General features: G+C 30.3%; 1 protein-coding gene across 3 annotated transcripts in view; it reads right to left on the bottom strand.

Moving 5' to 3' along the window:
* Window positions 1-25,901, bottom strand: part of LOC143244076 (RNA-binding protein 5-like) — a 69,977-nt gene that overhangs the window by 31,105 nt on the left and 12,971 nt on the right. For all 3 annotated transcript variants that reach the window (XM_076488116.1, XM_076488133.1, XM_076488125.1), the window contains exons 4-15: window positions 24,207-24,599; window positions 23,625-23,700; window positions 22,950-23,023; window positions 17,356-17,469; window positions 10,037-10,097; window positions 9,034-9,099; window positions 8,025-8,249; window positions 7,546-7,588; window positions 5,833-5,890; window positions 5,334-5,399; window positions 3,484-3,553; window positions 1,670-1,704 (exon numbers count right to left, since the gene is read on the bottom strand). In XM_076488116.1, coding sequence (XP_076344231.1) covers window positions 1,670-1,704; window positions 3,484-3,553; window positions 5,334-5,399; window positions 5,833-5,890; window positions 7,546-7,588; window positions 8,025-8,249; window positions 9,034-9,099; window positions 10,037-10,097; window positions 17,356-17,469; window positions 22,950-23,023; window positions 23,625-23,700; window positions 24,207-24,599 — 1,281 coding nt within the window. The remainder of the gene's footprint in view (window positions 1-1,669; window positions 1,705-3,483; window positions 3,554-5,333; window positions 5,400-5,832; window positions 5,891-7,545; window positions 7,589-8,024; window positions 8,250-9,033; window positions 9,100-10,036; window positions 10,098-17,355; window positions 17,470-22,949; window positions 23,024-23,624; window positions 23,701-24,206; window positions 24,600-25,901) is intronic.

Here is a 25,901-nt window from a genome sequence, read left to right as displayed (position 1 = left end):
ATGGAAGCTGATATTAAAGACAATTACAGTTACAACAAAGTATTCATACCCCTGCGTCCCAAGTGGTTTTTTGCTCATAACTTAAAAAGTATCATGATCAGGCTAATAGAAGTATAATATATTATAAATATTATACTGACACACATCTACAATTATGTAGATTAAACAACAAATAAACTGTTTATAAACAAATAACCAAAAATAGGAGAAAGTGTTTGTACAGTTCAGAACATATGAAAAATCTGATATTCCCGCAAACATTTTGTTTAGTTTGGCAAATAAACTACATTATACTATTCCAGAACTAGACACTGGGTTCATAATTATTGGAATTTAGTCAGCAAAAAATGTACATCTGGCAATTTAGCGCTGTCTCCGTCATTATCTGCTTGGTCATCATGGTAACAGGAAACAACTGTCGAGTGACTTAAAACACCAAATTATTGTAAAATACAAGTGTGTCTCTTTCCAGTATAATGTGCCGAAATCTACTGTTCAAAGCATAATTGCCAAGTTTAAGCTTATAGGATCAACTGCTAACTTCCCTTGTTCCGGACGTCCCACCTAAAATTCCAGAGAGAACCAAGAGGAAGGTTCTCAGAAGTTAGTAGGAACCCTCATTTAATACGTATTGACATACAGAAACTGGTAAGGGAAACTGGGGTTGAAATAAGCACCTCTACAGTTACGAACATGTCACACTCTTCTGGGTTCAAAGCATGCCGTTCTCGTAGAACTCCATATTTAGAGCCTCTTCATTTAGAAGCACGATTGAGGTATGCAAGAAAGCATGTAGATATACCCTTTACTTATTGGAAGAGTATTCTTTGGTCAGACGAGACTAAAATCAAGGTTTTCGGCTACAATGATGTTCGCTATATTTTCCATAAGAAGGGGAAACGAAATCTTCCAAGGAACAATGTCCCTACAGTCACGGAGGTGACTCGATCATGCTATGGGGTTCCTTCAGCTCTTCTGGTATAGCGAGCCTTCACATTGACGGCAGCATGAAAAAAGAAGAGTACGTTGATATATTAGGGACATATATCAAGAATGATGCTTGAAACTTGCGACTTGGGCGTCATTGGATCTTCCAGCATAACAATGACCCTAAGCACACATTGACATATGTGCAATCCTGATTGCAGAGAAACCATATAAGCGTTCTGGAGTGGCCATCGCAGTCACCCAATCTCAACTCAACTAAAAAGGTTTGGCATGAATTGAAGACCATTAAAGACCAAGGTTCATCAGCATCATTACAGTTCTCACAAAAAACTTGCAAGAGTTGGAGGCCTTCCGTAAAGAAAAATGGAAGAAAATACCAATCGAGTACTGTCAAACAATCATGGAGGGCTATGAGAAGAGACTGCATCAAGTAATTCACCTGAAAGGCTACATAACTGACCATTAAAGTAGATGCACGAACACTTTCTGCCCCTCCTATGTTTGGTTATTTGTTAATAAACAGTTTATTTGTCGTTCAATTTACATAAAAATTTATGTAGATGTGTGTTAGTATATTTATAAAATACAATACTTTCATTATCCTGATCATGATACTTTTTAAGTTATGAGGAAAAAACTACTCACGACACAGGGGTACAAACACTTTCTGTCGTAACCGTAAAACATTTCTTAGTTTACTGTACTTCAAATAAAAACATACCCCATGCTGACTTGCTTGAGTTTGTGTTACACCAGCTAAAGGAAAAGAAATCAGCTCCAATTTAAAATGTTTATCACTTTGAAAACCAGGTTCTAGTTCTGCACATTAATACATAATTTCAAACAAAGTAAAATGTTGTGGTATTAAATATAAAAAGCTGGAACAATAACGAAACCAATAGGCCTAAACTCACGATACCAATCACATTAAACTCAGTTTTCCTCTGAAATCCAATGAAAACACCTCCTGAAAAGTAACATGTGAAGCTGACAAGAGATTTTAATAGAATACTCTTTCTACAGACCTCTATACATCCACATTGAGCTAATTAAGAGAAATGTAAAAAAAATCTGGAGTCTAGTATGAATTTTAACATGAACATTAATAAGTTTCCAACTTTACCTCCTACCATTCTCTACTAAAGTAACAAGGTTAATAACCAGATCAAGCATAACAACATATAGGATATTAATATATTTCTGAAATTTAGTTTCATTAAATCTTCTACAATTTACTTTCATGAAACTAATATACATATGTATAAAAAAAACAACTCCTCCACAATTCCAAATCTGATTTAGTGTTTATCTTTAATAATAACACTTTTTTAAACCAACAGAAGAAAATCATTTTCATCCATAACTGTTTTCTCAAAAATTTCCCATTTCTTTTGACCACACAGGTATGACAAATATCCCTTAAGTTTTTAGCTTCTTATAGTGAAAATACTTAAAAGTGTATGGGCTTAGTAGAAATTTACTATTAGCCAATTCAGTTCATATAATTTACTATTTCTATCACTTTCTAGAGCAAGAAATTTGGGTCCAAGTCATCATAATGTATTGCTTTTGTACACTATACATGATATAAGCTTACCTGATATTTGTCATAGAAGAAAATGTTTGTAGTTTCTCTCTCTCACACACACACACACCTCTTAATTAGAAAAAAATAATCCATACAAATTCCCAAATCTGTTGTTTGTTCCCAAGTCTAATAAAGTTCCCATTTTGGTTTATTTATTCACCCCAATAAAGCAGCTCATGATAGTCAATATATTATTAAACTATAAATTACTGCTTAAACTTTATTTACTCTAATTTGCTGTTTAAATTTTGCTCTGTACAGTTATATTTATATGTTAGCTATAACTACTTTCAAAGCTGTGTTTCATTAGTAACTGTTCATACCACATGCTGTGATATTAAAAACTAAATTATGTATCTACCTATGAGTGGATTTAACAAGTTCTAAAAACATCTATAAATTTATTATTTATAGGCAAGATTTGCTCAGAGCTGTGCAGAAATTAAAGTTGGAATTTTTTTTCCATTATTCTTTGTAAATTACCTTATATAAATATTATATAATAAAAATATGTCAATTACACAATATTTTTCAGTTGCAAGTTGAAGAAATTATTATTTACATTTCAATTTTAAATAGTTGTGCCATTTGTACTAAAATCCATTAACACATCACAATAGGGTTAAAAGATAGGTTCAGAACAAGTTATATGGGAATAGTTTATGAATAATTTCCTGAGCTGAGACAGTCTTGCAACCCTGATGTTAATGATTATGAAGCTATTATTCTCAACAGATTCCATATTTTACATGGACTGAGAAAAAAAATCAATTATCAATAACAATTAAAAATTACAGAAACTTATATTTCAAATGTTATACTTAGATATAATTTCAAAAACAATCTTCCCGAATGGTTGAGATACCCAAATCTAAGTGTTTAAAAAAATAACACGAGAATTCTCTAACTCTAAAATGTAACATTAACTGATATATCCCCATACAAACCCTTATCTACTCCTTTAGAATCCCTAGAGTAGGCTCCATAATTCTGCTGGTAATATGAACTGTAGTCTGCCTACATAAAGAACAAAAGTTTTACAATTTTCTCTTAATCTGTTATTACATTAAATATCTAAAAACTTCTTTAATCATTCTCCTGAAAACAATTAGTTATACCTTGTTTTTAATTTATTTTAATACACTGTAACAAATACATGATTTAGTTCTTAAATTTCCCCAACATTTAAAATCTTGTTTGAAAATAATCTAATTTCTGTGATACAAGTGAACACTCTTCTAAAAGGTCAAAAACTAATATTCACTAGAAATTCACATTAAATGTTATTTAATAAAGCACAAAGACAAACCAAACAATTTAAAACTCAAAGTTTTTAAAAAGGTTGAACATTAATTCATAGAATAACATTACAGGTTTATTTATTAATATTATTAAAGTATGGTAAAGTTCAGTGCTAACTAATCTAAGGCAAGAAATGTACAAAAGACGAGTTAAAATGTTTATTTATATCTTTACTGAAGATGGGTCACATTTAATAAAGGCTAATGTTAGGGCTAAGAAAAGTGAGCTTTAGACTTCACTGAATCATTCTAGAAATCCTGTACTTGAAGATCTGCCATTTAATAAAGTTGCTAATTTGACCACAAATGTTTTTCAGGTCTGTGCTTGTAAAGTATAATTAAAACAACAATAAATTTGTTTATCACTTTACATTTTCACCAGCAACTGAATTATATAATAACAATAAAAACATAATCTGCCAACAACAGTTAATTCTTTTACATGATATTATCAAATATAGATAGATTATAAAAACTGCAAACTGAATTATCTTTCAAATCAAATCTCATTATCAATTGACTCCCATTATGGGATTGTTAAATTGATGTTTATAGTTTCTATAACTTCTAACATGTTTTGTGTATCAGCATAAAATTTCAGAAACCTTCAGTAATAATTAAGACATTTGAAAACAAAAAATAAGAATTTTTAACAAAGTACTTTAATGGAGTAAAACTTTTGACTGCTCTGAGTGCAGTAATTTCAATTTTTACATTAAAAATACTTTTCTTCATCTGAGAAATCTCAAATATTTTCATTAGCATAATCTCAAAAACTTTTTAAATAAATGTTTTCTTTATAGAAAAAATTTGTGTTTTATTTAATATTTTTTCAATTTTAACCTTACACTAACTTGATCAAATTGACTGATCTTGTAACCACTAAAAAGAAATTAATATAAATCTAAATTACTTTTTTTTATTTGTGGAATGTTCACAAATTCTAACACAAAACTACATTTGTTTATTCTAAATAGCTCTAAGTGAACATCAGTGTGTACCTGCCTATAACTAGATTTTGTTCAATGGCCCTTTGAACCATGTCTAACTAATATTTGCATCATACAAGTTGTAAATCACTTGACAAATTTGTAGCTCACATTACCCTACTAGTATAATTATATAATGCATGGACTACTTGAAAGTAAACCTTGTGAAATATTCTTCTCTGTTTTATCTAATATAAACTAAAAAGTTACTAATTTTTACATTTCAGTTACTTTTATAATAATAAATAAAGAATATAATTGGTTCTTCCTTTTTCTTTAGAAGACTTTACAAAACCATTTCTATAATTCTCTCTCAGAGTAAAAGAAGTTTTCAACTTTGTCTGGTTTTGTTTAGTCTAGTAAAATGCCAAATGGGAAGTTGGAAAAGTTCTAATGAAAGTTATTTATGTAACAGAATTCTCCAGTTTAAACACATATGATGTAGAATGAATGTCATCCTTATCATGTACCTTCCTAGATGGGTCAAAATACATTACATATCCTTACCTGATACTGATCATACCCTTGTTGATAGTGTTCAAGTTGATTTGTAGATAACGATCCTGGATCAGCCTGAAAATGTAAAATGTAATTTAACAATTTTAATACAGTTAGGTTTATTATGATATATACGAATATCTTTTCAGTTCATTCCATTGTTAATAATGTTCAAAACTTACACATTCAAGTAATATCCCAATACATAAATTAATTTTTTTTACATAAATTATTATTCTTTAAAGAAATATATGGATTTCAAAACACATTACTATAAAAAAGTAAACTTTAAATAGTTCACTGAACTACCAATGCACATATGAACTTGTTAAATGTAATGATAAACCTAAACAGTGCAAATATTGCAAAAATTGTTTGATTTTGTGTAATTCTCTAATATTAGTATTACATGAACAGAACTAGTATTAACTTTAACAACAGATAAGGTCTCAATGCAAAACTTCTATAAATTACATAAATTAGCGAAAATTGAAAAAAATATCCACACCTGATTCGTCCACTGAGCAGCTGCTAAAGCTACACTAGCAGCATTGGCACTAGCAGCACTGTCAAAAATATAAAAAATATACAATAAGTTAAAAACTTTCTCATTTATTAACTTAGAAACACCACAATTTAACAGGCCCTTTTATTGTTCCTTGGAAATGTTTTGATAATTTTAGCCAATTCAAAAATTAATACATATATAATATGATCCACATGAGAGCCTACTAAAGTATCTCAATCTGGATTTCCACAAAAAGGTAAAAGATATAATTCAGCATAACTTATCTGTTGTACACTTCACGAAATACTAAAAAAAACACCAGCAACAAATAAACAAACAGAAATGATTTATTTCACTGAACCAAATAACTGACACACTAATAAACATTTATGCCTGGAAAATTAACAGTTGATGCCATATTCAAAACAAGGCAGCTGCAGGAAAAGTATTGGAGCTTTCTGAACATGGAAGCACATGTGACATCATTTACTGGTTTCTCAAGAAGAGATTCCTGGAAATGCTGGTGAAAATAGTGAAAGCATTGTTTGATCGAGCAAAGACAGCAATAAAAACAGAATAAGTAAATCTACACCAAGAACTGACTTTCTTCTGTGTGTGATGAATGTTGGAGCAAGGAGATAAAATCTTTGGATGTTCTTGTTTGGAGGGCTGATTTGATTATAACAGCTTGGACAGAGGAAAGGTTGGAGAAGTGCAGTATGAGGTAAGAACATCTAGAGATGGGTTAAAGGTAAATATAGGGAAAACAGTGGTAATGCCAAGCAGCAGAAAGGAAATAGTTACAGAAAAAAAGTATCAACAACATTGATATTAAACAATTATGGGTATCTAGATACCAACATTAATGACAAAAAGTCTGTAAAAGTAGAAAGAAGGCAGGGTTATAGCTGGATGGAATAAAAGGATGGAAGTCTCATGGATGATTCTTGTCAAGAAAATACTACTGATTGAAGTTTAAGAGTAACATCTACATAACAATAATTAGGCCAGTACTGTTTATGGAGCAGAAACTTTGGTCATAAGAAAAAAGGTACTTTAGAAAGAACTGAGATATGAGATAAATTGAAGATAGAAAAAGAATTATGAGTGATGACACCAGTTAAAAAAAAAAAAAGATGGAGTCTATAAGATCACAGAAACAGCAAGAGAAGCAAGCCTGAGATGGTTTGAATATGTAGTAAGAAGTGAAGTAACAACAGTATTGGAAACTTCAGAGGAAGGATGAACAAGCAGAGGAAGACAGAAAATATAAGAAATAAAAAGGGAGATTGGTGCAACTAGAAATGGTGCACGGAATCATAACCTACGAAGGAGAAAGTCCGGAGCAGTCGACTTCATATCACGAAAAGATTAAAATAGTAAGATGGCTTTGATGCATTCAGTACTTATAGAGAATGAAAACCGATCATGTTTTTATAACAGCCCCATGAAACTAATTTTATATTAAACTCATACATTAACTGTTTTTGTATTTCTTCTTTTTGCTTTTGACCACTGATTAAAATTAAGATTTTTGACATACTGAACCACACCACTCATACAATATTTGAATGTAAAACTGCACAAGCATGGCATATAAATTTAAAAAAGTAATATGAATGACAATTTACCTTGTTGACAATGTAAACTGTTGTACCTTGTACACCTTGATATATTGTTATATGACCAAGTTTTAACGTGTAATAATCTTACCTATGCAAAACATTCACAGACTTTCTGGCATATGTTACTGTCACTGAAATATAATAATTACATTATTTAGTAATAGTCTTTTATTTCTCAGACAAATAAACTAGAATATACATTTTTTAATAAAACAGGTATAAACATTAGTAAAACCAACCTATTTTGCATTAGAAAACCACAATTTATAAATATGAAACTCAAAATCACTTATACAAACTTAGTAACTCTGTGATAATATTTTGTAGCAAAATCATTACATTAACATTTTCATTACTTTATTTACCTAGTGCTTGTCATTAGTCTTTGTAACCTGCGACTTCATTCAATTAAAAAAGATGAGTATCTGATGTCTCATTGAAGTTCAAATAGTTTATATATTTCTTTTCTTAACTCTGAATCAACAATAAAACTAATTTCTTTGATACAAATAAAAAATTAAAAGACTTACTGATCACACTTCATTTAACCCACTAATTTACACTTACCTGGTTTATCATCTATGTAGAACTGATCCATTGACAAAAGCATGTCATGTAGTTGTGTAGCTTCAGAAATAGAATGTAACTCTACGAAACAAAATCCTCTGGATGTATTGGTCAAGGGGTCTTTAGCTATTCCTAAACTTTTAATTGGCAAAGAAGTTAACTGTCCTAAAACAGAAAGTACCCTCTCTTCTGTTGTCAGGACATCAAGATTGCGAAGAAGTAGAGCTGTGAGTGAAACATAGTTCTTGTAAGTAGTTCTGTTATGCATGTCTTAATTCATCACTTTGATATTAGAAAAAAACATCTCAAAACTGAAACATTTCATTAAACCTCTTTACAGAGTATCAACACAGATCACTGGCTATTCATGAAGTATTACTAAAAATGATATATGCAACAATGTAATAATGAAACCCAAACCAATGTAAGTGAATAAAATTAAAAGGAAATGAAATCAGTACGTTTTTAAACAGTAAATGAAAACCACAATTAAAATTCATTTAACATGCATGTACCAAACTGAAGCTATACAAAAAGATTGACCCAAATAATATATAAACATACTTAAATATACTGTATAGTTGGCAAGACAATGAATTTGCCAGTCAAATAATTTAAAACTTGTATTAAACATTACAAATACCCATGCATTAAACAAGGTTTTTTGTTAATTTTTCTGGGTGTTTCTCTGCTTTTTAGAAGTCTTGGAATAAAACTCTATTAACAGACTTCAAAATGCTTGTGTACATGAGAACTTAACACATTCTTAGCATATAGAACATAAAATACAAATTCATCAACTCGTGTTCCTGCTTAGATGACTGACATGGATGATTGTGTCAACTGAAGTTCTGTGATACTATGAACTTCTCTTTCATGAATAACTGCAAACATCTTTTTGTAATTCATACCTATATCACAATAACCAAAATCTGTGATACAATTATTAATACCATTTCCACCACAAAGCACTATTCTACATTATGAAACCAAAAACAAGAGAACCCACCATTTGATGGAGTAGAACTGATCTGTTCAAACCCATCTCCACTCTGCCTTTTGACCTCTTCTGCTTCTAAACAGAAAATTACAATTGCATAACTTAAAAAAAACAACACATAAGAAATGAAAAAATAAACCAATGTGTTTTTCATAAATGCTGCAAACACATTCAAAATCAGTGACCATAGACTGTAATAAACATTTCTATTTTAATCAAATGTAATAATATAAGAAACTTCAAGTCTTAATAGCTTTGTTAAATATTCACTCCAACTAATAATAAATACTAAATAAAGAAACAAACATAAACAAACGCAAAATTAAAGAAGCCTTACTTATACAACAACTTAAACCCAAAATAAACCAATATAAAGGAACATCTTTATACCTATATTAATATAATAAAATAAATAAAATTATATATTCAAACATCTAATACCGCCCTCTACATTTCAACACACAGTTACACAACCCCTTTCAAACATGTGGTCAGCTTCCGGTCAGTTACCTCTTTCTTTGTGAACCTGATGATGACAGAAGAAGGTCGAAACGTTGTTCGCTCTTCTATATAAAATATTTTCTCAACCCAAACGAGCCGTTTTTGCATATAAATTTCTCAACAAGTGGGTTTCTCGACATCACTGATCACTAATAACTTCAGTTGTTTCTTGTTATTAGTATTACAACACTTTCAAATTTTTTCTTACAAAAGAGTATTAGTTTAATAACAGTAAAGTAATGATGACCATCAAGAAACTTAGTATTTCTAGCTTAAAAAACCACATGGGGTATTATCATTATAAGAACATGGTCACAAATCTCATCTCTAATTAAGGACTACTAACCAGAGGGAAGATAACCAGTTAGCAGTTCTAATAGCTTAAAGCTAAGGAGGATATTGGATGGCATACTGCAACTGTGACTGACCCACATTCAACAAATAAAATTGATTTGATACTTGTAGAATAATATATACATAAAGGAACTAAAGATTACATTTCAAACCCTACCTTCTCTGGGTGAATTACATTTGAAACATGCATCTCTTCTACGAAAGTTATTCAATCCACACTGGAAAAAAAATTCTGTGGTTAGAAAAATAACCAAAAACTTGAACATTTATCGTAAGAAAAAAATAAAATCTAACTATTCAATTATAAATAATGATAATAAAAAACAACGGTATCTTACAGACTGATTAATTAATTACACTTACAAAAGAAAATTACATACAATTTTATAATTTTTTCTTTTGTTAATTTTGTACGATTCATGTTTTGTGTTTTTTAACTAATATATAAGTTATATCCATACAACCAATGCCATAGAAATAAACATTTTACCTAATGAATCTCCAAACACAAAATTTACTTAGCTCTGAAACTAACAGAGTGCACAGTATGCAACTCGAAATAATATATATATTTGCAGTAATAAATAAAATGTTAAAATCTTCATATATTATTTTTTCTGCTACAACAAAGCCTACAAATCTTAAGGTTCACATCTGGCTAATAAGCATCTTTTCCCTATGAATGCTCTCATTTTATTTACATAATTAGCATATTTTATACAATTAAACCTTTTAAACAAAATGAAGAGTACAGTTTGTCAAGTCAACAATACATTTTTTAGAGATGTATTTATCATTAATTATTATATTTTAAACATATGCAATACTTTGGGGGGATATTAAAGATAATTTTAAAGTACTGTAGATATTTGAATATACTGTGGTTTGTCTTACTCAACTAGTCCAACTGTTTCTTCTGCAAGTTAATCAGATTCTAGGACCAATTCAAAGTTTGACAAAAATTAACATTTATTCAATTGTACTTGTACAACACATCTGCTTCATCAATCGTTAATGTAATAACCAAAACCTAATTTAATGTTGTCTAATCATACAAATCAATCATCTTCAGTAATGTATACAACATTCTCTTCTCAGATAAATAATAAATCCCAGAAAGGTAGTAATTCAAACTGAATAATTAAAAAAGAAAATGCAAGCATACTATGGATTTACTACCTTCTTATTTTAATGCAGAATTTTTTTATAAAAATTTATTCTGAAAATATGTAGTTTTCACATTACGTGTGGTCCAAAAACAAGTTAAATTTGTTCTTTTTATACCTGAGAATTACTAATTGCTCTGCCTTTTGGGAATATTACTATATAAACAATGCATATTGTGCAAAAATGAATACAGGTGCCAGTAATATGCATCACTAGTAATGAAGATAATATCTGGAGGTTACAGCTTCCCCCTATGTTGTATGAGAACAGCTATTCATGTGGTTAGTACTAGTCAATGTGAATAAAAAGTAATTTTGCATAAGGCAAGAAATATAACATTGAAACATCTCTACACAAAATGCTAAGTGAGTTGGATGACATAAAACATCATAAGGAAAAGGGACAACTGATTACTTCAAAAGTTCAGTAAGATGTGACAATCCAGAATCCACAATGCAAGTATGAAGTGTATCTACCTTTCTTTTAGTTATAAATTCAATCAGTTGAATACATCATTACTTTGTAAACTATCCTTCTGACACTTCCAATATAAAAAGAACTGATCAAATAGTCTCTGGGAAAACCAGTTTATTCTGAAAATACTAGATTATCTCTCCATCAGAGCAAACTACCTAATTAGATGAAACTATATTATTACACTAAGAAACAAAACAGTATATTTAACTCATACATACTTCAACTATCATTACTGCTCTGCTGAAACTCCCACTCTTATTAGTACTAAGAAATGCATTCCTTTAATAGTGACCTTCTAAGCACTAACCTGTTTCTACAATATTTAATGGGAAGTTGTTTTATTTGAAGCTAAAATTCTATATAAAAATAAACAGCTTAACACAATAAAATTTAGTATATTTATATCAACAGAACAAAAACAAATGAAATCAGCATATGTCCAAAAACAAGAAATACAATAAAGGGAGTAAAAACAAAACATCTTTATGCTATTAACCCTTTAGAGGTGGGCCAAAGGTCAAAAGCCATATCACATTTGTTAAATCAAATTCACAATTTTATTGAATTACTATATATATATTTTATGAATTTATGTCAGTAAGTTTTGCAAACTGTAGATTATAATACAAATTTTAGAACTGTACATTATTCAATTTCTTAATTTAAAATATATAAAAACAAAACCAAAAACAACACCTAAGCTTCGATTTGTGAGTGTCACATGGTTCACATTAGATGTTTGTGAAGCAAAAATATTAAATGCACAGTTTTGTACAAATCAGGAACTCAAATTACCAATATTAACAAGTTAGAATATCACATGAAAACCTCCTATCTCTTCTATATTCTGTGATATTGCTCACGTACTGCATCAAATACAACCACCCTGCTCACCTCTCTCTATTTTTGGAAATGCTCCCTTATATACATTTCTGTATGTGACACGTGAATAACCAAACAAAAACACAAAATGTCCTCCTAGTGTATTGTGTCATCAGAGCTACTACATTATAAGCAAGAAAACTGGCTTTTAGGTCAAAAGCTGGGTGGGCATGCATATCAATATAGTAAACTGCTATGTTATATGGTGATTTTCACTCATGTCACAGTGACCCAAAGAATAGCTTAAGAATTTTCAAAATCAAATACAAATCAATTATGACATCGATCTTAATTAGAGCTTTGGACACAGGAAGTCAAACCTTTTTTATCAATATATTTGACCACAACCAGTCTCACAACCTGATTTACTATAATCCTGCCTAAAAAAATTTTAATTTGAGGGTGGGATGGTATAACTCCAGTTCAGTAATAAAATCAAATCAAGATGTACTTGTACACCATGCTTGGCATTACTGGTGCACATAAATATAGCTATATATTCACTAAATTTGGCAGTATTTCAGCTAATGTTATGTCTTTAACATACAAAAAAATCATTTTTAGTGAAGTATTTTCAATAAAATAAAACAAATTTGTCCAGGAATATACAATATTTGTTTTGAATAGTGTGTCAAGCAATTTTCATGTTAAAATCAAAAATCCTTTCCCTAGTTTTGAAAATCTCAAACTTTCTTTGTGTAAATCCCTAAGTAAATTTTAAACTTTTTATAATTAACTTTGTAGTTTTTTGTTATTTTCTCCATCCCAACTAAAAATTTGATTAGTCAGTTCGACCAACCTTGTAACCACCAAAAAAAAATCAAAATGATTCCAAATTACCCATTTTCTTCTTAGAATGACTTCATGTTGTACTTTTAAACCACATTTGTTTATCCTGAGTAGTTCTAAGTTCATGACAGTATACATCTATTTATAATTAAATATTGTTTTGCCCTTTGAACCATGACTAACTACTGTCCATGCATTTACAAGTTATAAATCACTCAGGAAATGAGCATCTTACGTGTGAATTACATTACCAACGAGATACTTAATACAACTAGGACAAGCAGCTCGTGTGCACCTCATGAAATATTTTTTATTATTATTACTTATTTTACTTAATCTAATCTTAACTAACCTAAAAATACCATCATGCTTACATTTTAGTTACTTGTATAATTATACACAAAGTATAAACATGAAAATCAAGAAATATAATACTTAACCAATCTTTTTTTTTCTTGCTCTCAGTTGTTGACAAGAGTTAACCCTAATTTTTTATATTGCTTGTATTACAGTTAATTTACCTCTAAATAATACTCCAAACAGTACAGACTAATAACATGGAAAAAGTAAACAAATTCTCTTACCTCTCAAAATGTTTCTGGCTTTCTAACACTGTGATAAAGGTAGTTACTAATTCATCTAAGTTAGTTGTTAATTTTCTCATTGGAACAATGTTTGTACTCTAAGTGAAACTGACATTTAACCACTTAGAACATATTGTTATAAAGATGCATTATTTGACAGATGAAAACCTTGAGTTTCTCATGGTTATAGGTAATATACAATTAAAGAGTGAACTATTAACGAATTATGAAAAGACAGGATGTGAAAGGAGGGTCTGATTTTCTATGATTGCTCTGTAACAAAATAAAGTTGAAGACTATAATAAGTATGGCTTTCCTGAGTAATAACAACCTTATACAGAGTGATTTACATTTAATTTTGTACATTTAGAAGGAGTGGTTGATAAAATAGAGAAGATACCTAGAAAAAAAGTGTTACTGTGCAACACTAGGGGAAGCTCAGAAATTTTTCAAATATACCCATCACAGAGTTAGGAACTTAAAACTTGTATACTATTAAAATATGGATTATTAGCTAAGATTTTGTACTTTTATAATTGGTGTAACATAAACAAAAAGTAATTTAAAAAGTTTTGAATGTAAGACACTAAAATTTGTATCATACAGTAAAGGATACCTGGGGCGATAGGGTTAAATTTTGTTAATTCAAAATATAGGTTAGCAGTATATCTGTTACCAAGCTTTAGAAAGTTAATGTCACCACAAAGATACAAGTCCATTGTCTTATACATGGGCTTCATTTTAACTCTTTTTGCCCTGGGTATCCCTTCATTACCCATAACAAACTTTTATTCAACTGTTTTTATGTTATATCAATTAGTATAGAAAAAATCTTATATTAAAAGAGTATATACAAGTTTTAAATTCCTAATTCTACATGAAATTATTGTAAAACTCCTGAACATACCCTTGTATGATACACAACATTTTCTCCATAAATCTTATCTTCTATATTTTTTACACCATCCCTTGAAAGTGTATGAGATTAAATGTGAATTTCTCACTATAGAATTATTGTTAAGAAAAACCATAATTTTTAGAGCTTTCAACTTACCAATAGAAAATCAGTACTTACTACCTCACCTCCTCTTTAAAAATGTGTTCTCTCTTATGTTTAATTATATATTACATAATTGGACAGTCAAGGTTTTTATCTATAAAATTGCATACTGAATAATGCTGTGTTCTGATCAAATAAGAGTCAATTTCACTCAGAGTACAAACAACATTACAGTGAGAAAATTAACAACTAGCTTGGATGAATTTATAACAGCTCTTGTTGCATAGATAGAAAGTCAAAAAATTTGTGAGACATAGGAAAAATTGTCTACTCTTTGCATGTTATTATCTATGGCCTTTAGTGCATTATTTGATTAAATAAAATTTAATTAAATGATTGCTACCATTAGTATAAAAAAGTAGGCATAAACATTCTCGACAGTCGAAAGCAAGAAAAAAAGACTGGGTAAGTACATTATTTCTTTTATAACTGAAATGAAATTAATGAAAAACAACTAAAATGTGAAAATATGGATTTTTCTAGGTTAGTCAAGATCAGACTAGGTAAAATAAATATAACACAAATGTGAAGTTTTGAAATTGTATACATTAAAACTAAAATTCAACTTCCTGCATCTTTTGCTTTACAAGTTCTGATGGTAACACAATCATAAATGTACCACATGAAAGGTGGGATTACTTTCTTCTTTGTATTCTCTTTGCCATAAAAATTATCTTCATCCCTGCATTCATGTTCAATTTTAAACCTTTAGCTATATGACTGATGATTACCTGCCTTCAAATAACAAAACTATATTGACTTGTTTTTGTTTTTTTACACACAAAGGTGATTAAACTGGTTTTACTGGTTCCCCTCCTGTTGTTATTTTTTCCCCAAGCTTTGTCAATATGGTCCAACCATGTGACCTCTTTGTACTCATTTACAATATTTATAAATTAATTCCTCAAACTTTCAATATAGTGCATATCTTCACAAAATGTGGCAGTTTTTTGGTTAACATTAAGTCTTTCACACACAAAAATTCATATTTTCTAGTGAGCTACTTTTAATGAAATAAAATGAAGATTCATCCATGAATACACTAAATATTTATTTTGAACAGTTTATGAAAAAAGTAATTTTTATGTTAAGATTTAAAATACTTTTCATCACCTCAGAAATCTCAATTTTCTTTATGAAATCCCTAAAACTTCTTAAATACAACTCAAATGTTTTTGTCAGTAAAACTACCTTTTTTTCTGTTTTCTCTATACTTGATTGGTCAATTTGACTGACCACCAAAAAAAAATTAAATATAAATTACCCTTTTTTCTTTCTAGAATGACTTCAAATTGTAACATGAAGTTACATTCATTTATACTAAGTATATTTAAACTCATATTTATAATTATTTATAGTTAAATTTATACTGTTTTATTGTCCTTTAAATGACATGTGGCTACTTTCCACACCATTACAAGTCAAACCACTCAAGACATGTACAGCTCACATTATACAATTGAATTACATTACCTAAATGCTGCTTGTGTGTTTGTCTTGTAAAACATTTTTATTTTCTATTTTACCTAATCAAATCTTAAGGACCCTAAAAAACCTATTTTTACATTTTAGTTACTTTTATAACAATAAATAAAGAACAAACATGAAAAAACAAGAAATAAAGTACTTAACTAAACATCAATTGTACTGCAGTTCATTTTTGGTGAAACATAAGCTTATTTTTTATACTGATGGTAGCAATGCACTAAATTTGTTCAATTAAATAATGCATCAAACGATATAAAATAACAAGCAATAAGCAGATAACTTACAACAATCACAATTTTCTAGTTATGCAACAAGAGCCATTACAAGTTTACCCAAGTCAGCAATTGTGATTTCAGTGGGAACCAAAGTTGTATTATAAATTAAATTGATTATATGTTCAGAACACAACATAATACACCATTTGAGAGATGAAAACCTTGACTTTCTATTGTTACAGATAATATATAACTAAATGTAAGAGAGAATTATTAACTAATCTTGACAGAGAGGATATGACAGACAGGAAGGGTCTCATTTTCTATTTGATAGCTCTGTAACCAAACAAAATTAAAGGTTATAAAAATTATGGTTTGTCTCAGTAATAGCAATTTTATAGCAAGTAATTTATGTTCAACCTCATACTAGTTGAAGGGACGGTGGACAAAAAACAGAGAAGATGCCTAGAGAAAATATGTCACATGTATCACACTAGGAAAAGTTCATCATTTAAAAAATTTTTATTAGAATTAAAACATAAAACTTGCATAAAATAAATATTATCAGTTCAGTTTTTATGCTGTAATAATTAGTATAACATGAAAAAAGTAGTTTAATAAAATAAATGCAAGACCCGAAAACTTTGTACGTGTAGTAAAAGATACCCAAGAGGGTAAAACAAACACCCCAATATGAAACTAGTTTCTTCAGCACGAGCTTTGAAATCAATGAGGGTTTGTACTAAAATGACTACACATCACTTCTACACAATTAATTCTACAACATGTAAGTAAACTAAAGACAGTCACTTACTTTGCTGCAGCTCCAATCAGCTCTGTTAACATCATTACGTTTTGGCCCACTACCATCCTTAGGTATGCTGTAGTGCAAAGTAGCACGATAGTCTCCACCAAAAATAAGAACACTCTGAAAAAAAAAATTAAATGTAAGTCTAATACAATGGCAAGCTTTATAGGTCCCTCGCTATTACAGATGAACCTAACTGGAAAACCTCCAGTGAAAGAAGACACCAAGCATTGGGAATAACCAACTTCCAACGAAGAAAGAGCCAATTCACCCTTTAACTCAAGAACTTCTTCATAATATACCACATGGAACTCCAAAAGGAAGATATGTTAAATCTTGTAGTAGTTCTCAGGAACAAAGAGAGGCACAGACTTCCATATCATAGTACTAATATGTTTTCCTACTGTACACTAACTACATCATGTAAATATCTTCACTAATTTTTTTATAAATCAATTACAGTTCCAGTTTTTTCCCTAACACCAGATAACAGAATTTTTTTCTCTGTTACTATCAATCAAATTCATGGTTTTTTCTAATGGATTAAAGACAAAACTTGCGCAAAAACGTATTTTCTAATCATAACTGTACAACATGCATTGTCATTTTAAGCACTCTTTAAATTCATTTAATGGGTTTAATTTGGTATGTTTTATGCACACTGATGGACAAGTTTAGTAGTTGCTAAATTTTATATGAAACTGTACCAAGAAACAATAAATTGTTGGAAATTACACAACTGAAACTTTTATATCAACTTTACTTGTGTCCATTTTGAAGATGGCAGAAGTATTAAAATTTTGGTTTCACTTTTTTGTTCTTGAAATTTAACACTCATGAAGAAAGTTCAACATGTTTCGTAACTTTTCATCATTGCAGAAACATAGAAGTCTGTCAACTTATTATAGAAGTTTAAAACTGTAACAAAATTAAACAATTTCAAAATATGCATAATTCTAATTACCACAATGTTTCTTTCCTACCATTCCATCTGCATGGCTACTGTATGTTGTGCTACAATTAACATTATAATTTTTAAATTTTTATCTCAGTACTTAATTCTACATTAAAAAACAGATTTTCATGAACCTAATTCATACACTAATATTCCTTAACCCAATCAGATTTTGACAACCTTTTCCCCAAAATGAAACCAATGATACAATTTTATGAAAAAATGCTTTTTCTCAAATAATGTTTCATACATATTTATTATTTAAGTCTAAATGCAAGAAATTGAAATATATGTCCCATTTTTAAAATGAAATATATTCCTATATTACCAAACTTTTCAAAAACTGAAATTTCTGAATGAAAATTTATTTTACACAAGACATGCCTAATTTTCACAAAACTTAATTTTTAGGATATATTAACACTTTGACCACTTTCAAAGAACTTGTTCTAGTACCTTGAAAATTACTGTCTCAGATATATTTCTGTAGGATGCTTTAAAAATAAAGTTTTAATGACATTTTTTTCTCCAAGCTGACAACCACATTATACATCTTTGACATGCATTAATGAGGACCCTTCACTTTTAAGTTCAAGGCCAATTTTTAGGTCAATAGCTGTATTTTTAAAAACAATGTTCAGAAATCAAATGCCTTTTTTTTTCACAAGTTCATAAATATTGAGAAAATTCTTAGCTCAATATTACCATCACCCTGTGAAAGTTTTTCAACTGGGTCCATCTGTGTATGTGTTTCTGCGTTACCATCACCCTGTGAAAGTTTTTCAACTGGGTCCATCTGTGTATGTGTTTCTGCGTTACCATCACCCTGTGAAAGTTTTTCAACTGGGTCCATCTGTGTATGTGTTTCTGCGTTACCATCACCCTGTGAAAGTTTTTCAACTGGGTCCATCTGTGTATGTGTTTCTGCGTTACCATCTCCCTGTGAAAGTTTTTCAACTGGGTCCATCTGTGTATGTGTTTCTGTTACCATCTCCTGTGAAAGTTTTTCAACTGGGTCCATCTGTGTATGTGTTTCTGCGTTACCATCTCCCTGTGAAAGTTTTTCAACTGGGTCCATCTGTGTATGTGTTTCTGCGTTACCATCTCCCTGTGAAAGTTTTTCAACTGGTCCATCTGTGTATGTGTTTCTGCGTTACCATCTCCCTGTGAAAGTTTTTCAACTGGGTCCATCTGTGTATGTGTTTCTGCGTTACCATCTCCCTGTGAAAGTTTTTCAACTGGGTCCATCTGTGTATGTGTTTCTGCGTTACCATCTCCTGTGAAAGTTTTTCAACTGGGTCCATCTGTGTATGTGTTTCTGCGTTACCATCACCCTGTGAAAGTTTTTCAACTGGTCCATCTGTGTATGTGTTTCTGCGTTACCATCTCCCTGTGAAAGTTTTTCAACTGGGTCCATCTGTGAATGTGTTTCTGCGTATGTATCCTGAGAAACTAACAAATTTTACACAAAATGGAAAAACATTATTGGACAATCCTCTCCAAATTTAGTCTGGATCCAAATCCAGATCACATTGAAATTTTTTTATATATTGGGAAGATAGAACATTTTTACAGGTTTCAGTTAATAACTTTGTCAAGCATTATAGGATATGTATCAAATTTCACGAGAACATTAATATTAAGACATTTCTTCATACTAAAAAAACTGATCCAGATCATTGATAATCCAAGGATTTCCCGAGTTCTCAAAGATGAAATTTTACATCATCTAATACACACAAATGCAATTTCAAAAATGAGCAAAAAGGCAAGGGTATGCATTTATTCTATCTGCTTGTTTTAGAAAATTTACAGGAGGTGGACAAAAAGTGGCCTTCCTTGAAAATGTTAACTTGTTATATCTTTTATTAGATAACAAAAAAAAATCTAAAAACTATACATTAAAATTCCTAATTTTAATACTGGCTTTCATAAACACATGAACTTTTCATGATTTTAGTTGCATATCCTCATAAAAAGTGTTGTGTACCTGCTGTAGTTTCTTAGATCTTATTATAAATAGTCTACAAAATAATCAATCAAGTTTCCCTGGAACTGTGGAATTGTTAAAAGACATCTTAGAAATAAAAGAATTGATGTTATAGAATAACCATGTCAATCACCTGATATTAATCAGACTGAAAATTTATGGGCTGAGTTAAACCAATTAATGAAAGATTGCAAGCCAAACAAATACAGAAGATAAACTTTTTGAAGTACTCAAAGAAAGATGGCAATCAATTACTCAGGAATATCTGTGCAAACTCACTGAAAGCATGTCACATCAATGTGAAGCAGTACTGAAATCCAAGGGAATGATGACTAAATATCACCTTATGATAGTGGTTTGTGTTATTTTGCATTTCTATGTTCGACATAACATAAAAATTATATCTGTAAGAGTTCACTTCTACATCCTTGTTTTGATTTCCATCATAGTTAACTGAACTTTGGCAGTTTGGATTTTGCTTCATAGACATGACATCCCAAATGCTCTTTGGGAATAACTGTGTCATTGTATCACAAATTAAAATAATTTTATTGGCATGCAATAGTAATAACTTTTATGGATAATGTTTCCTTATTAAATAAATAAACTAAAAATAATGGATACAAAGATATTCAACTAAAAAAAAAACTTGTTCATTATTTTGATAATAAATTTTCAATTATAGAAAATTCCTTAAACAGAGATCATTGGTTTATCAAGGATGACCTTGAATAACTAACTTAGTTTAAAAATGAGATCTTTTATTCAGTGTGCTAAGACAGGAAAAACAAATTTCATGTAGCTGAGCCTGTCTCAACTTTTCCATGTTATACCTGAATAAATCATTGACAATTTACATTTTCTAACTTTCATTTTCATTTTTTTTAGAAATCTTAATAAGGGTGGAGTTAGGAGTTCTATAAATGTAGAAATTTCATGGTTCTGTTTCTACTTTTAAAACTCAAATAAATTTAAGGGTAACTGTCTTCCCACATTTGGCTGCAGACAACAAAAGGTAGAAGCAAGTGAGATGATGTGGGTGTAATCACTCACTTCCATAACCTTGTTTTGATTTTCCATGATGGTTAACTTGTTTGACATTTTGGATTTTGTTTGATACATGAGATATCTCCATTGCTTTTTGGGTGCTGTTACCACACACTTTAATATGTTATGACTACAGATGATTAACCAGGAACAGAAATGCATTTAATGATTTTATTTATATATTTATTGTGTGTGTGTGTGTGTAATGAATGGCCATACTATGTTGAATAGAACAGGACAATGTTGGTCTATTACTGTGATCTCATACTTCATACGTAAGATGTATGATTTTTGTATTATATCACTAAACTATGTATAAATGAACCTTTTATTCTTTGTAGTCTTTGAAACTGGTCTGAAATTAATATTTTTTTATCATCTGAATCATTTTTTTCACAAAAAAATTACTAAAATTGATTATCAGTACAGGGAGGCAAAGACTTTTGTAATGTATTGTAAATATGCATAATCAGATATTAAATTGTACACATTCTCTCACTTTAAAGCATAGGATAATATTATTCATGATAATATTAGTACTTATATTTATGAAACAGTTAATAAATTTATAAACAGTTTAACTGCCAATCAAAAACGTCAATATTGTTAAGTTATATTCAATAAAATCCTATTTTGGTAATGGTATCCTTATTTTCAGCATTACATTATACAACTGACTATTTTACATATAGTTTAAAATTTGCACTTATTTCTCATATGCAAAAATGATTCTTAAATCTAAAAATCGAATGTGTCATCTGACTTAATCTTACTTGGGGTATTATTTAGTCCTTTAACATGGATGCCAGCTTGTAACAAAAAAAATGACACCAGAATTTTAATTTTTTTCAGGTGGTGAGGAGTGAGGCTTTATGTTGCCTATTACAGAAACATAGTTTCATTTGAGTTTGTGTTTTAAAATTATAAGTTTTGTCTGTTCACACACCTAATTTCATTATTTATGCAGGTCAAATAAAATTCTAAGAACATTTCATGAATAATGATTCCAAGTTTTTATCATTCATTTTCAAAAATTATGTTTAAATGATTTTGATACACTACAGCAAATTCAAATACTTTATCTTCAGTTTTGCCATAGTGACGTCAAACGTATGGTTGCTTAGAGAACTAAACATCACCAATACATTTGTTATATGTAATTTTGAAGTCATTACTACAACCATTTTTGCCTAAAACTTTCAGAAGTATATGTTACAATGTGTTAAAATTCATCCTTATTGAAGTACTAACTGACAAATGCTTTAAAATATAAATTTGTTATACACATTATTTTAAATCCATGTGACTAACTAATGAAAGAGTATTCTTTTCTGGAGGTTTCTAAACAATGACATGAAAGCTAAATAAAGTGGTCAAGGTGCTAAAACAGTACATGTTGTTTCTTTGCCAACTTGTCATATATTTTGAACTACAAGCTCATAAAAAAAAAGAAAATAAAACATTCACTGGCACCATACTTTACTACAGGAAACCAGTATCTTCATACTATTTCTTACTCCATACAATCAATGTCACCAAAAACAGCCCAGTGGTAGGGGCACCGGACTGTAGCTGGTATGAGATAACATAAATGGGCAGTAACAACACCTGTGTAAGTTCCTTCCAGCGAACGGCTTCGGAGAGTAAGAGAAACTCCACAAAAGCAAAGCCCCGGGATGCACCTGCACGAGTATGTACAGAGTAGTACAGATATTATTAGTGTGAAACATCATAGCTGACGGACATAAATTTAACTCCAAGTATTTGCTGTCATGACTTTCTGGTTTTTGGAGACAAAAATAAAGAATATGACAAAATACTGATCCAACATTTTCTTATATAAAAAAAAACCTTAAAGTTGCATAAAGAAATGTTTAATTTGTATAATAAGAAAATTAAAATTAGCATTATGAAAAAATATATAGCTATACATATACATATACACACACATATCCAAGAATAACTGAAACAGGCTGTAGAGTCAACAGTTTAAGAAATATGAAAATTCTTAATTTGTCCACTCTGATATGCGAGACTTATATATTCCCTTTATGGGTCAAGTTTGGCTTGTTTTTCTCCTTTTCATCTTTAACATTCTTAGTGGAATCAATAACAAAATATTTAATAGTAGCAGAGAGAAATAATTTTTACAATTTCCACTGGCTATCAAGAAAGTCTACACATGCCCTGCAGAAAAGCCATGATACTGACAACAGAAAGTAGATGTAGTGAGATAACTGCATACATTTATGAATGGACACAGACCATTGAAATGATTCTCACCTGTATCTTTATATTTCTTCCTCATGAGCCGGATGTCTTTTGGTTCTAATCCATACCTTGTCACTTCATTCCTCAGCTAAAAGAAAAACAGTAAAAGCTAAGTGCTTGAAATAAAGTATCATTTCTAACAAAGAAAAACTCAAAACACTACTCCAACATCCACAGCAAGCTTTCACATGAGGATGTTTCAATTATGCTGTTTTCACAAACAACTTCTAGATGAAAAATTAAAACTGATCATACCTTTTAAGTCAAGGATACTTGAATTTTTTTTAAAACATGTTAATAAGATCTTGAATACTTTAAAAAATTTACCATAAAAATACTAATTACTACAAAAAGTAGACTAATATAATTTATGAGAAATTTTATTATGTTCCACAAAAATATATTAGAATGACTTACAAACATGAAAATTTACTTTTTAAATTTTGATAAAGTAGAAAAAAATTTTAGCCAATTTTTCCCATACAAGCCACTCTACCTTTACCAAATTCCTCAAAGCTTCTATTAACATTGCAAATACAATAGAACAACAATACTGTTCCTTTATCTTTAACAGAATGTCAACAATATACTTGCATCTGCCTCTGATATATGAGGAGCCAATCCTCTGACCATTATTGTATTATTTGGTATTTCTTCTCGCCAGTCTCGGTCTCTTGCATAATCCCTGTCTCTTTCTCTGTCCCGATCTCGATCTCTTGATCTGTCTCTATTCCTGTCACGATCCCGGTCTCTACCACGGTTTCTATCTCTGTCTCTAATTCGTTCTCGGTCACGACGTCCTCTGTTCCTTCCCCTTCTATCATCACGATCTCCCCTGTCACCAAAGCTATTGCACCCACTGTCTCTCCTGCCCGAAAAACCTTGTTCCATCTCACAGTTGAAGTCTCCATATTCATTATCTCTTCCGTAATAACCTTCATAACTGTCTTCCATACCATATCCATCAAATGAACCTTGAACTGCAGACTTATAAAACAAAGATTGTCTCATATTTGAGTATACAATTTTTTTATGTTCTCTTTAGAAAATAATAAATACTCATTATAACTTTTATAATAACTTGAAAAACATTAAAAAGACACCAAATGCTAAATATAAACATATGTGATTTTAACCCTTTTTCTTCACTCACTAACTCTTCAGAGGTAGATCAGCTGCACCTCACTTCTTTTTATACAGATACATTCCAAATTTAATTAGATTGGTTCATTATCAACATATACAAATAAACTTGATTTGTAGGTCAAATTTTAACACAAATTTTATTTTAATTTCAAAATAAAATATTTAAATCAATTCTAAATTTTCACATCTGTGTAATATAATATATGAGAAGATCAAGATGAACATTTTTCATCACCCCTCCATGATGCTGAGGATCATAAGCTATTGTGTTAGGAAATTAACTTTATATTATATACAGTTATGTGAAAAAATTAGGACACCCTATGAAAGCCTGTGTATTTTTGTAACAATTTTGGATAAATAGATATTTAATCTCAATTGTAACAATACTGAGAGATTATAGGAATATAACTAAACAATTAAAACTGAAGAAAAGACTTTTCAAGATCTTCTGTAAAAGGTAATTCTACGAAAATGCATATTCAAACTGAGGAAAAAGTCAAAACACCCCCACATTTATACCCACTTAAAATGGCTCAACTCGCACACAGGTGTATCACACCAGGTGCATGTGATTAGAAGATCGTTACTCAGCATTGTGAATGAGGCTTGCCCTATTTAAATCTCAGACATTTAGTTTGGTGTGCTCCCGACTGCTGAAGTGAGAGTGAGCACCATGGTGAGAGCAAGAGCTGTCTGAGGCCTTCAGAAAGAAAATTGTAGCAGCTTATGAGTCTGGTAAGGGATTTAAAAAGATCTCAAACGAATTTGAAATCAGCCATTCCACTGTCCCAAAAATAGTCAACAAAGTGGAGAGCTTTCGAAACAACTGCCAACATGCCCAGGTCTGGTCGTCCAAGTAAGTTCACCCTGAGAGCAGATCGCAAGATGCTAAAAAAGGTCTCCAAAAATCCTGAAATGTCATCATGGGACCTACAGAAGGCTCTGTCTACTGTTGATGTGAAAGTGCATGCCTCTACAATCAGAAAGAGACTGCACAAGTTTAACTTGCATGGGAGGTGTGCAAGGAGGGAACCTTTGTTCTCTAAGAGAAACATCAAGGCCAGACTGAAGTTTGCCAGAGAGAATGTAGACAAAGTCCAGGACTTCTGGAATAATGTTCTTTGGACAAATGAGTCCAGA

Source organism: Tachypleus tridentatus, chromosome 1 (genome assembly GCF_004210375.1).
Source record: "Tachypleus tridentatus isolate NWPU-2018 chromosome 1, ASM421037v1, whole genome shotgun sequence".
Lineage (NCBI taxonomy): Eukaryota > Metazoa > Arthropoda > Merostomata > Xiphosura > Limulidae > Tachypleus > Tachypleus tridentatus.
The sequence above is the reverse complement of the archived record's forward strand: the minus strand, read 5'-3'. Positions and strand labels throughout refer to the sequence as shown.